A 14,035-nucleotide genomic window follows, 5' to 3' on the forward strand; every position below is an offset into this window, starting at 1 on the left:
CCTTCATGAGATTAGAGCACTGTTTTGTTGATGAAATGATTAAGCAGGAAAAAAAGCAGAAGTTATATTTTTCCTGTAAAGTTCACTGGTGTGAGCAGAAATTGTAATAAGGGCTTGGGTTCCTGATTTTTTCGGTTAAATACAGATGAGTAGCGACCAATTCCTCTTTTCTTTCCTCTTTTTAGGGGAAAGTTCCTCCTACTGGGCTCTTTTGTTTACTTCACCACACCCTCTTCAGAGGAAGGCAGATATTTTTCCCTTCATTCCAGATGAAATTCATTTATGTGCTAAGAGTCTGCAAAATCTCTTGTCACCACTGAGATTCCATGATACTCCTCATGCTGGCTTCCTCTTTTTTTCTAGTTTACCATGAACCATTCCAATCAGATAGCGGGAGAAAAAAAAAAAAACAAACAACAAAATAAACCCCAGTGAAAGCCTAAGTAGCTGCTGAATGAAACCTGTCATAAAGCCAACATCTCTTTTGCTCAGCACAAAGCTGAAGAGATGGAACTGGAAGGAAACATATAACCAGCCAGGAGAGGCTCACTGCTGCATCTTTAGCTAAAGAACTACAGCTGTACACACCTGTTTGATGGTGTCAAGTGAGATTTGAACATTGTCTTCCAGTGGCCTTCCTTGATCTGGCTTCCTAAACACCAGAAGTTCTTCCTTCTCATTATAAACCACAGAGCACCTAACTTATTCTTGCTGTTAGAAATGTGCAACATTATCTTGCTCACAGGGGTCACCCCTTTCTGCTTTCTCGTAATCCCTTGCAACAACAGTGCTAAAATTCTTTTTACTAATTTAAATACCTAAGTTGTTTTCCCTTGACACCTTCCCATTAATTCCATGTGTTTCTAAATCATGGTTTTGACCTACTCATATTCCTTCTTTGCTGTGGCCAAATAAATAAATACATAAACGGAAGTGGCAAGGTGTAGGCGTGGTGGTGATACCCTGCAAGATTTTCATCCCTTTGACCATTCCTGCAGAGCAGTTTATTGTTGTCACATTTGTAATTTCAGGAGAGACCAGAGAAGGTTCTCAAATGGAAGGAACAAATCAAAGAGCACAAGTCACTGCATTTAGCAGTTAGTCTTTGCGTATAAGTGATGACTCAAGAAATTTGGCAACAAGAATCAGGCAGGCAGGATATTAAGAGAAGCAATCAGAAAACCCCCACAATTTCATAACAACTCAATTTGAATTTCTGCTCTGGATCTAACCTTGGCCTTTTCCTCAGGATAGGCCTGAAACCGCTTGATTTGTCTCAAGATTTAAGTTGTGGGCTGCTGCTTAAGTCATTTAAGCTGACTGAACTTCCAGATTTGTAGTAGCTAATACTGCATCTGTGTGTTTTTCTTTTAATTCCCACTGACCTTTCCTTGCCAAGTGGTTATTAGGAAGTAAATCCTGGCTTTCAACTGTTCCTGAATTTTTAAAAAAAAAAAAAAAAAAGCAACTGTTCTTCAGTCTCAGAGACAAATTTAATCCTTAGACTCCTGGGACTTCTTTCAGTAGAAGGGATTTCCAGAGAAGTCTTTACAATAGTGGTTACATTCTCTTATCTGCAGTATGATATTGGGAAATCTGTTTCCCTTTCCTATTATGTAAGAGTTATGGGTTGGGTTTGGGTTTGGTTTTTTTCAGTGTTGTTTGGAGTTAAGAGTTGCAATCTCTTACATCAAGAGCTAAAGAGAATATGTGAAAGTCTCAATCACAGTTTGACAAAGATACTACTCCTACCTCAAAAAGTCTCTTCACCACAAATGATGGGGGGTTGGAGGGGTTGTATTGCAGGAAAGCATAACAGTATGTTTGCTTTGCTCTTAACCTCCTCCCTTAGCATTAGCAGTAGGGTACACTGGGTTTCATGGATTCAGTGCAGTGATCTTATTTCACTCAAAGGAGACCTATACAGTTCTTTGAAGCACATCCCACCAAAAAAAGCAATTTTTCAGGTCTTTGTTCAGAATACCAAAAATTTTTCATACTAGTTCCATGGAAAATTTCTTTTAGCACAAATAAAAGAATATGTTACCTTACTCTGAACCAAGAAACAACAGGCTGACTTAACTAAAGATTTCCCACAGTATTTAGTCCAAGGCAGATACCTGGTATGGAAATGTTTACCTAAATTGGCCAGGTTACAAGCAACTAAGAGATAGGTATTTTATAACATGAAGTCCCAAGCAGCTGGAGGTTACATTACCTGCTGTGCTTTTAATGACTAGCTGTGAAAAAAAGCTTAAAAAAGGAGTAATGACACCCAAAAATTCAACAGCCCAATTCCATAGACAAACATTTTATTACCAAAGGAGTTACAATATCAAAGTAAGAAACTGCAAGAGTTATAAACAACTATAAAAATACTTCTATTTATCCAAAATTAAATATGAACACTTTATTAGTTAAATGCCAATATATTATTCTCTGAAAATATTCACACATTTTAAGTCACGTTTGTCTAATATGTTAAACACATTATATAAAATCATTGCATATAAGAAATCACAATCTGAAGGTAAGAAATTCTAGCTCCTCCTGCAGCTAACTCTAGGATAACCATATATATAAGGCTAGTGCTGTTCCCAGTCAGCTGAACAAACTTACATTCAGGCATCTCCTTTTTCACCTTCCATAGTTCTCGCTGTCTCGCCTCTACTTCAGCCGGTAGAAGTGTGCTACATCTCTCAAAAATCAGTACCCTTCCTAAGTTTTTCAAAGAGTTAACCTTTTCCCTATTTTTCCAAACTTAAATCGGTTTGCAGACCTATTAGATACCCACACTGAAAACATTAATGCATCAGCAGAACAGCCACAAGATCAGCTGCTTGTTTGGTACATCAGTCCTGTTGGTCCTTGATGCATTTTGCATAGATACAAAGAAACCAGCTACTTTTCCATATTGCTTTCTTCACCTGCAGCTTCTAAGCTGGTTTTATAAATTGCTGTAGACGTGTAAGTAGATTGCTTTCATATGACAGTATTAAAAAGTGACTTGAAAGATCAGAAAATCCAGAGCATGAAGGTGGGACACAGCCTTCTGCAGAGTTCTTTGTTTCAAACGCTAGTCTTTTGTTTCCACTTCTTGGACTTCAGCAGCTTGGTTTAGCCGTTTCTGTTTATTCTATCTCCAGGAACAAGGTACAGTAGCTTTCCATCAGAATTCTGGCATAAAGTGTTCATATAAGCGAGGAGAGTTACTCGAAGAATGCATATAAAATGCAAAGATACCAAGTAATGCCACTTCGAAAGAAAAGAGCAGGATTCACCTAGAATCACCTGGAAATTATTTTTTCAAATTTATTCCAGCAGGATCGAAGGCTAGATATATTTTCTTTCAGTTCACAAAATTCTTGGTTACATTTCTTTTTGGACTGGTCACCTGTTTCTGTATCTTCTTTATTATGTGTATTTACCTGTGTGCAAACCTGAAAAAGAATAGTTTGTTATTGTTAATTGAGAAGGGCTTATTCTTTTCCTATAGACATCTTTTAAAACAAACTGATTCCCCTGACATCTCAATAAATAATGGAGGTGCCTTACATGGTAATTAAGGCACAAAACGTGCCGTGGCAGTACACAGCCTGCATCACTCTGACATTCTCTCTCTGAGCACAGCCCTGCTGCCACCCCTGCCCACTGGACTGGGAGAATGCAGCTTCAGCACACAGCAATTATGAAACCAGTGTGTGCAACTGAGAACATGTACATCTTCTGTCAGTGGTTTAAAATTTATTCTCCATTATTTGAAGGACTGGAAAAATAAAGGCGATTAAATTGTGAGCCAAATTTCAAAAGATGCGGCTGCATCTGTGGTACCTTGAGATGGGTGGAACAAGACAGACCTGTTCCCAGGGGTTGGTGCTGTGGCCTAGTGTTCAGGATCTCACCAAGTGACAACATGACCGTGGTTCTTGTCCGTATTCAATGACTGTTCATGATTTTTACCAACTGACTTTAATTGGTCTTTAAATAAAACCAGACATCCATGAGGTTAGGTGGGAGTTTCAAGAGTGACACTCTTTGACTTCTATGACTTAACTGGGATACCCTTTATGGTAAGACAAATGTTGGATTCACTACAGGTGGCTAAGCAAAATATAGAACCAACATTACTCTGAAGAGCTGGTCCTAGATTATAAGAGTTTCTCCATTTCAAGGAGAAAAAGAATGAGTTAAATGCAGCCTTCAATCCAACTATTTAAGCCAGTCATAAAGAATTATATCATTTGGTGCCTATGGGGAGGCTTTTTGATGTTGGTCAATATTTTTGTGTTCAGTAGTTAACTGTGAGCCACACTTAGAAGAACGCTCTTCCTTTGCTATGGTAGTCTGTAGATCATTGCGCTAGATTTGAGTGACACATCAAAGAGCAGATTCTGCCAATGACTAAAAATTCAAATATTTTCATATGTAACTGTTCTTGTTGAATCTGAGATATTGCGCTTAAAATAAAGATCAAAGGGATTACGGAAAGGAGAGAAACTCCCACTAATTGTTTGTTGAAACAAACCGAATTAAACATTAATCTTAGGGTAGAACGCCGATGAGAAGTAACAACTATGATTTTATACACTAGAGAAGTTAAAGGCCTTCTTTGCACAAGTGTGGTCTTTTTCTTTTACTGGAGAATTAACTCGGGTATTTCAGTACTGAAACAGAGTATGTATCATCACTATAGACTTCCAGTTCATTTGTCATAGTCTTTGCACTGGGCTTAATGTCTACTACAAGACATATGCTATTCAGAGCAAAATTCATCATGCATATAACATGTGCATGATAGTTGTACCTTTAAGAGGTAGATATGATAGTCTGTGTTGAAGAGCTCTACGGAATAAGTCACAATACTTCCAATAAACTGTAGACCATCACTACCACTCACCTTTTCTTTTTTATGTCTTTCACATTTGCACTGTAGAACCTGTAATGTCCCACATGAGACTAATGCTGCTTTCCATCTGAAGTCTTTGCTGATTTTTTGCTTATGAAAGAATCTGAGCATGTTGCATGCCATACTCTGTAGTGATTCTATCTCCTGTAAAGAGAGCAAGACAAATATGTCCTGAAAAGTCTGTGCACCATTAGTTCCTTATAATGTTGGTTTGTCTTTAAAAAAAAGCTCCATCAGTTACCATTAGTTTCTTTTGCTTTCATAGTGCCAATCCTTTCCAATAAAACACACGGCTAATCTGACCTACCTGCCATCTCTTCAAAATATTTAAAGTATCAATTTGTAGTAGTAATAGTAACAGCGTAAGGATGTTAGGGAGAAATATTAGCCATAATGAAATCAGCTGATGCAGTTAGGAAAACAGTGAATGATTTTTGGAGTCAGTTCTTCTATCAAGTCATGATAAAATTTGCAGCAACAGCTGACAATTGTGCCTTCTGTCATTTGAGATCTGCCCAAACTATTCAAGCTTTCCGATCTGAAGTGAAAAGCTTAGCTAATATGATTTTCTGTGGAAAAATGAAAACAGATGTTGGAAAATTTTTATGTTTACTTCCATTGGCAAAATACAGTAAGTTTTCTGTACTATTTTGGATTAAAAATATAAAAGAATCTTTATAGCAGAAAAAAAAAAAGCATTTCTTGGATATGGAATTGCTTAATATTTTAATTTTTAAAATATCAATTTACTTGACAAATTGTGTGATTCCAAATTCAAAAAAGGAACAACCCTGAATATCATGATTTGACTACTAAAAGGTAGTATTACGTTCTATCACAATATGTTATTCAGGACTGGACTGTACAAAGAAGCCATTTGAGTTTGTATTCTCTAAAGTAAATTCTGAGAAGTTAAATTTTACCTGAGTATCATTGCAGAAAAACAGTTTGCTATTTTCATGTTTTTTATTCTTGCAGCACCTGTCACGATACTCTGCAGACATATTTACCTGTAAAATATCATATATGTTTAAACATGGAAGTACTTTTAATCAAGTGAGCCAAGTTTCTCACTAACAGCTGGCGACGTCAACACTAAATTGTTCTGTAGCATCTCCTTATGTGTAGCAAGGTCAGCGTACAATTCTGAGCTATTCTTTGGCAAGCAGGCAAAGAATACCCCAATCCAGCTACAATTTCTAAAGGTATTCACAGAATTACATAGTATCACAGGATGGTTGAGGTTGGAAGGGACCTCTGGAGGTCATCTGGTCCAACCCTCCTGCTCAAGCAGGGACACCCAGAGCAGGCTGCCCAGGACCATGTCCAGATGGCTTTTGGATATCTCCAAGGACGGAGACTCCACAGCATTCCTGGGCAACCTGTGCCAGTGCTCGGTCACCCTCACAGTGAAAAAGCATTTCCTGATGTTCAGAGGGAACCTCCTGTCACTGGTCCTGCCATGGGCACCACTGAAAAGAGCCTGGCTCTGTCCTCTTTGCACCTTCCCTTCAGGTATTTATAGGCATTGGTGAGATCCTGCTGAGCCTTCTCTTCTCCAGGCTGAACAGTCCCAGCTCTCTCAGCCTTTCTTTATTGGACAGATGCTCCAGTCCCTTAAATCAACTTTGTGGCCCTTTGCTGGACTCTCTCCAGTAGCTCTGTATTTCTCTCGTACTGGGGAGCACAGACCTGTACACAAATCTATTCATTTTAAACCTCCATATTCTATTGAACTACTTGGTTCTTTGGCATTTTAAAACATACAAGAATATTTAAATCGTACACAGCCACCAAATACAATGCTTGTCAATGTTTGTTTCAATACGTACACGCCCCAGGCATCTAAACAGATTGTAGCACTCACTTTGCATATGCACTAACAGAAGATGTCCTAAGCAATATCACTTGCTCCCTTTACATGATCATAATCTTTTATCAATGTGTGTGGGGGGGGTTCTTCTACTTTGACACTTGTCATTGACAACTGAACCCAACTCAACAAAACTCCTTCGCTTTCTTCTTCAGCCTGTATCCAGATAACCTAATACAACCAGAAGGGCTTTAAAAAAGGCAGCTCATGACAATATTGTGTTAGATCTCCTCGCTTAGGCATGCATATGAACACATTAGACAACTTAATTCTTGAAGGTTTTCTGCAGATTTTTGTGTATCGTTGCCTGTATTTCAGAAGTTCACCCAAGATGAATAGAACTTCATCCAGGAAGTGTTTTCAAAACCAAGAGTTTAGGGAGTCAAATATTCACTGACAAAAAAAAAAAAGGACGTTTGGAAGATAATGCACATCTCTGCTTGTATCACAACAGAATGAAGTTTTGCTGCAGTCCCACAGCACCAAGATTTAGAAATAAATAAATAAATAAATAAATAATCACCTGTCGTGGTTTAACCCCAGCCAGCAACTAAACACCACGCAGCCGCTCACTCACTCCCCCCCCCTCAGTGGGATGGGGGAGAAAATCGGGAAAAGAAGCAAAACCCGTGGGTTGAGATAAGAACGGTTTAATAGAACAGAAAAGAAGAAACTAATAATGATAATGATAACACTAATAAAATGACAACAGCAATAATGAAAGGATTGGAATGTACAAATGATGCACAGTGCAATTGCTCACCACCCGCCGACCGACACCCAGCCAGTCCCCGAGCGGTGAATCCCTGCCCCCTCCCACTTCCCCACTGTACCAGCTACTAGGAAGACAGTTAACTCTATCCCAGCTGAAACCAGGACATCACCCTAAAACCTATATATCTGTGGCTTCCTTTGCTAACTGCTAAGGGATTTATCCGTTCTCACTGACTTCCTCAGATCATCTTTAGTATAATGTATAACATTTCTGAAGGCAGTTAATTGGCTGTGACTAAAGCAACCTAAGGGAAATCCTGGCCTCAAAAAAGGCATTAGTAAAGATCATATTAAGTTACAGATGTCTAGTATATAACCCACTGGTCATCTCCATAACTGCCTCCAAATGTCAGGCAGGATCTGCTTCACAGAGGCTGTTAGTCCTGTCATCTTGTTTTCTCTTATAGGTCAGCTATCTTTTAACTACTCAGCAAGATGGTTTATTTTTGTTCTCTAGGAAACACTTGTCTTTTTGTCAGAAATAAGGTGACAAACTAGAGGGGCTACTTATCTGTTCTAATATGGCCGTGATTATTTTCCCCAGCTTTGGTGCCTTATTCAGGATAAGGTCATTTATCTACAGACAAGTACCTTTCTCTCTTCATAATCTCAACAAACACAACATGATCAGAATGTTTTTGAAGATTAAATGATCGTTCCCTGACCCTAAAGGTATTTTGTTTCCAGATGAAGGCTGATGTGTCTTGGTAGAGAAAGGTTGGAAACCACTGGCATAATGCTCTGAAGGATGGTGATGGATTGTAAGTGTGAAGAAATACAATGGCTCCTGATTTCACCTTTGGAAAAGCACTGTATATCGTTTGTATTTCATTCAAATAGATCTTGATTTAAGACTGCAACAGCATGGTGAGTTCTCATTTAGTGACAAGCTCAGAGAAATCCCATTTTCATAGAAATGCCTCTGCTAATCCAACTACGAAAAGTGCTTTCTCCCATGAAATTGTTCTTGACAGATTAATTTAATTGTTAATAATTCATGATGAAGAGTTGGAAGGTAGGTGTTGGGCATGGATTGGTAAACTGTTACGATACCGTTTTGCAAAGTTGTAATAAATCTGGCTGATAAAGCCATAATGGAGGAGATTTACAACTGAGAAAGTTAAGTTTTTCTCTGCTGCCATCTAGAAAAGTTGATTGTTGGCTAAACAAGACAGATTAATAGGTAAAATACAAATAAACTGTTATTGTTCTATGGATTTTGTGCCTCTGTGCATTTGTATTCAATGGACAACAAAACTTCAGTCAAGAAGTCTACAATTAGTAGAACAAAATACAGATTGTATAATGCTTTCTTCTCTTGGTAAGAAGATATAAATAGAAGTAGCCATGAAATTACTTCACAAAAGAGTACTTTTTAATGTACTATACTATTTAGGGCCAAATGGTACATGTGTCTAACTACATGGTGCACAGGCACAAATACCTGTATCACCATATTTGTACATGCAAATAGGCAGCATCCACATATTTCAGAGATCTTAAAGATACTGAATTGTCATACTGCCTCAAATAAAGCCACCATTCCAGGATAATGGTGATTTAAAATTGGTCTTTTATTGTATATTAACGTTAGAGCTTTTTTTAACTATTATTTGCTATCATCTATTTTTTGAAAGCCCAAGAGGTATTACCTACCAGCTCATCGACGTCGTGGCTTAGTATATTCTCATACTTCACACGGATTTCAGTTGTTTTATTTCCCATTGCACAACTAGATGAATTCACTGGAGACAGAACAAGGAGCAGTGGCAGAACCCGAAAGATAGATCTAAAAAAGGCTGGATTACAACAAGAGCAGTTAAGTACATATAAATGCCATAGACTGTATGCTGTATTAACAAACACATTCTGTAATCTGTTAAAATAGTTTAAAAGGGATCTTTGTACAACCAAATGACTTGTACCTTGAGGGAATGATTCAGCTCCAGAATAAGGCGCTATTTGGGTGTCTAAACTCCCTCAAACTCAAGGATGATTTAGCCAGCATGGTTAAGAGCCTACAGCTACTGAGCTGACCACCCACTTGGTGTCTACTTGGGCTGAATTCATCTCCAGGCTTCACTGCAAGCGTTGACGAGGTCTCTCCATTGACCGTAATTGGACTGTAACCACCTAGTACATATGTAGACAAGTTAAGTGTCTTAGTCGAATTGGTGTAGACATTCAAGTGTCTTGATCTGCAGCTGAATCTCATCCTAATTGTCCATTTTTCATGTGATAAATTCTTCAAATGCCCATGAATACATCTTTACGTCAAAAGTGTGTTTAAACACATTTTTGGGCTGACCAAACGTACAAATGGATACTAAAGGCCATAACATGAGATAAGGCGGCAACACAACCTTCTCTGCAAGACTTTTTGCCATTTTTGGAGCAAATCTCACTGCCCCTCACTTCGTTTCTCCCTTCAGTGGACCATCATGCTTTGCTCAGAACCCTGGTCTTCTGTCCTTGCATGACATCCAGGAAAATATGAGTTCTGTGAGGATGGGCAGCCACCTAACCTCCATGATGCAAGAACCACAGCCACACCATGCGCTCATCTGCCATTCAAAGGAACACAGTCCCTCACAGCCCATCCCAGCTGACTCCCACTGCACACTGCTGCTTCAAAGCAGAACGCATTACCACTTTTCCTGACTACCAAAGCCTTCTTTTCTGATAGATTACTTGAGAACTTGCTGTGGTGTACACCTCTGTCCTAGAAACAGGACTGGAAAATTTTTACCTGTGCAAGCTGAATTCCAAAATTCTTCTTGTGCAAGCTGCCTGCCAAATTTTAATGGGAAATTTGCTGGCCTGCAAACCAAATTTTCCAACCTTTTCATATAGCGATCAACTGAGGTCTATTAATATCTCAAAAAATCTAGCCTGAAGAGCTAAATGGATCCTAAATGGATCCTACATGTAGTAAATATAAAAACTAGGTAAGGCGGATCTATCATGATCTTCAAGCTCCAAGTGGACACCTGACTTACACAGAGCTTTACCTTTGTAAATCTCTATGCTAACTATATCTGTGCCAAGCGAATTATCAGTTTGTAGAACTGAGATTTAATATTTTAAAAGCAGTTGACAAAAAAATGCAAGAACTCAATTACAGGACAACATTTTCCCAGTATAGCATTGCACCTCTTGATTCCAGTGCAAAAAAAGAACTGCATTGTTTGTTTCCAAATAACAGTGATAGAAGCAACTCGGATATGCTGCTTCAAAAACATGCTTCAAAAGACACAAATAACAATCTTCTAAATTAAAATCAATCTAACAGACTCCATTACTTAAAACTTGGTTTGTCCAGCAACAAGTGGAGATAATAGGGGAAAACTGTAAAGTCACTTCTTTTATTTTTACTTTTTCCGTATTGTACAGATTGTGAATCTTTTTTAAATGAGGAAGTCACAGAATGAAAGCAGATAATTCTGAAAGAGATGTTGCACACTCACGAGGTCCCTTGACCCATCGCAGGATCGCGATGAAACCTGCTCAGATATTCCTGAATGAGTCCTCTGGAACCCATTAGACGAATCTCATAAAAAATTCCGCGAGCTTTGGACTGAGGAGCGAAAGGATTTTTCTGAAAGTTAGGTAGCTTCAGAAGAAGCGGCACTGATAGCGCTCCACGCGACCAGCGCTTCAGAAGAAAGGGAGCGTGTCTTACTGGTAATACCCCATCCTTTCAGTAAACTCCCCAAAACTCGTAAGTCGTCTCTGGAAAGCCCCAAGACATTCTCCCAGGAAAGCCGGGAAGAGTCACTATTCCAGTATTTCCAAACACGAAAAAGCCCCTCTTGTTTCTTCCATCGAAAAACCCCTCCCGCGCAGGCAGCCTGGAAGCGGCACTCCGGGCGCGCCCGCGCCGGAGGCGCGTTCCCGCCCGGCCCCGGCGGGCTCCCTGCAGCAGCCCGCCTGCGGGGCCGCCCGCACCCCCCCGCCCGCATCTCCGCCGGCGGCGCCCGCTGCCCCGGCCGCCCAGCCCCGCTCCGCAGCCCGCAGTCCCCGAGGGGAGCGGTTAACGAGCCCGCGTTTCCTCCCTCTGCCTCGCCCAACCCGTGCGGAGGCGCGGGCGGGAGCGCCGCGGCTCCGCGGGTCCCCCCTGCCGCCCGCCGGGCGAGGGGACGGCGCTCCGCCGGCCCGAGGGCGAGGCGTCCCCGGCGCTGCGCGGCACCTGCGCCGGGCGCGGCCCGCGGGCCGGCAGGTGCCCGCGGAGCGGCGCCGAGCAATGCTTCCTCCCGGCTCCCCCCCCGCCCCGCGGCGTCCCGCTGCCTCCGCCGCTCCCGCGACCCGCTTCCCGACAGCGGGCGGCATGGGAACCGGGCGCTTTTACTTTCATTCTGAGGGGGAAAAGGGGAAAAAAAAAAAAAGCAGCAAACCTGGGAATTTCCCCGGCCGTCACCGCGGGTTTAAAAGGGCACCGGGCGGCACCGCGCCGCCACAGCAGGCGAGGCGGCGGCGGCGCCGGGAGCGCGGAGACAGCGGAGCCGGTGAGGAGCCAGCGCGGCCGCGGGCGCGGAGGGTCGCGGAGCGCCGCGGCGGAGCCCAGCCCGGCCCGGCCCGGCCGCAGGTGGAGCGGGGCGCCCCGCGCGGCTCTGCTCGCCCGCGGAGCGGCGCGGCGCGGCTCGGCGGGGTGCGCGCTCCTTACCATGGAACATGGTCCGCGGGGGGGGTGTCAGGGAGCTGCGCCGGCGGCTCCGCGGTCATGGTGGCGGCGCCGTCTCGCCCATGGTGCCCGCAGCCCGCGGAGCGCCGCGCAGGGTGGGGGGGCGAGAGGAGCCGCGGCGGCCGGCCGGCGCTCAGCAGCCCCCCGCCGCCCGCCTGCCGGGGGGGGACGCGGCTGCGGGCCGGCCGGGCTTTGCTTTTCCCATGGGGCTTCCGCCGGCGGCAGGTACTTTCACTTTCTGCTCCGCCGGCGGCCGCGGTACTCACCGCCGCGGCCCCGGGCTCCGCGGCCTCAGCGCGGCGAGGCGGGCGCGGGCGGCTGGCCGGCCTCCGGGGGAGGAGGCATCCCCGCTCCGCCACCGGAGAGGTCGGCAAGGGTCCCGGGCCGGGCGGAGAGGACCGGCGGCGGGCGGGGACCCGCCACCGGGGCCGGGGGCGGGGGGGGGGGCGCGCCCGGAGGAGGGCGACAGCGGCGGGCGCCGTCGGGATCCCCGCGGGCGGCGCGGAGCGGAGCGGCTGTGGCGGGGCCGTGCCGTGCCGGCGGGGGTTACATAGAGCCCCGGCTACACGCCCAGTGCCGTGTGCGCGGGCAGGGAGGGAAGGATGGACCTTGGCAGTGCGCGTGGAAAGAGCCGCTCATCCGCGGGGAGGAAATCCTTAAAAAAAAAAAAAAAAATCAAGCCCCAACCGCGTTCTGGAGTCGCTCTTTTGGAGGAGAGGGACTTGGTTTCTGAGCTGCTCCGCAGTGCCCTGTCGTGGGAGGCGGGACTGCCAAGAAGGCTCCTTCTCAGGTCCGGGGTTACCTGAGGCTGTTGGCGTCGGGTCAGAAGCGCAAGGTGGATGGTTTTCCGAAGACTTTGCCCCCCCCCCCCCAGCTCAACTTGAGAAATCCGAGAGGATTAAGAAAGGGCGGTGAATGGCTCAGGAAGGTGGTTTAGGGTAGAAGAAGCTCAAGTTCTAAAAGACAGAGCTGTAGCTAGATGTGGTTTTCTAGGTAAATTCAGAATGCGAACATTGATGCTTTGGTGCAGGTGAAAAGGCTTGGAATAAAATAGGTATGAAATGTCTTCGTAGCATCCCCTTCACAGCTCCCACCCAACATTCTGAGTTTTGAGTTCTACACTTTTTGCTGCTCTGCATGAGACAGAGAGCTGATTCCATAACCCCTCTCCCTTCTCATAAGGGTGCTTATCTAAGGGGGGAGAGATACTGGGGTGTGAATATCAAGGAGCAGATATATGGAGCTGGCTAAGGTGTAGACTGCTCAGGGTGGTTTCCTCCTGTTCTCTCGTACTGGAATTGTGCTGCTTCATTCATGTACGAGGAGGTGCTTAGCCCTCTGTACTTGTCTGTGGACTACACTCAGCTTTGGATTGGGTATACATTTCTCATGAGTTTTTCTTTGGAAAAAAAATTAATCCTTCTTCAGGAGATTCCTGGCAGGATTCAAGAGTGAGGGTTTTTTCCACCCCTTTGGCTTTGAATGGGTTGACTTTAGTAATAATTCCGCATCACTACCGTACTGTTTGGGCAAGGGACAGTGATCAATATCGACACAGCTCCACACAAAGAGCAAGCACCTGTCCTTGCTTGTTCCCTTAATGTGTGCCAGGCTGGATGTGATGAATGGCTCAGATCTTGAATTTGGACAAGGATTTTGCCTCACTAATAGCTACATGATCTAGTTCTTACATGTGTCCTAAGTTGTCACTCTTTTTCTCATTTATTGTCTTCTTTTCCCTCTTCTGCCAAATACTGTCTGAAAACATCCCTCCGTGCACATTTGAATTTGCTGGTGTGTG

The 14,035-nt window shown here is 43.8% G+C and overlaps 1 protein-coding gene across 1 annotated transcript; it reads right to left on the minus strand.

Annotated features, from left to right (window-relative positions):
* Nucleotides 1-2,389: 2,389 nt before the first annotated feature.
* Nucleotides 2,390-12,643, minus strand: IL7 (interleukin 7). Its single transcript, XM_052788467.1, has 5 exons — nucleotides 12,217-12,643; nucleotides 9,210-9,352; nucleotides 5,830-5,916; nucleotides 4,898-5,050; nucleotides 2,390-3,440 (listed from the first exon to the last, which is right to left on the minus strand). The coding sequence occupies exons 1-5, from the start codon at nucleotides 12,224-12,226 to the stop codon at nucleotides 3,288-3,290; spliced, it is 546 nt and encodes a 181-aa protein (XP_052644427.1). The 5' UTR covers nucleotides 12,227-12,643; the 3' UTR covers nucleotides 2,390-3,287.
* Nucleotides 12,644-14,035: the final 1,392 nt, after the last annotated feature.

The sequence above is a fragment of the Harpia harpyja genome, chromosome 5 (genome assembly GCF_026419915.1).
Source record: "Harpia harpyja isolate bHarHar1 chromosome 5, bHarHar1 primary haplotype, whole genome shotgun sequence".
Lineage (NCBI taxonomy): Eukaryota > Metazoa > Chordata > Aves > Accipitriformes > Accipitridae > Harpia > Harpia harpyja.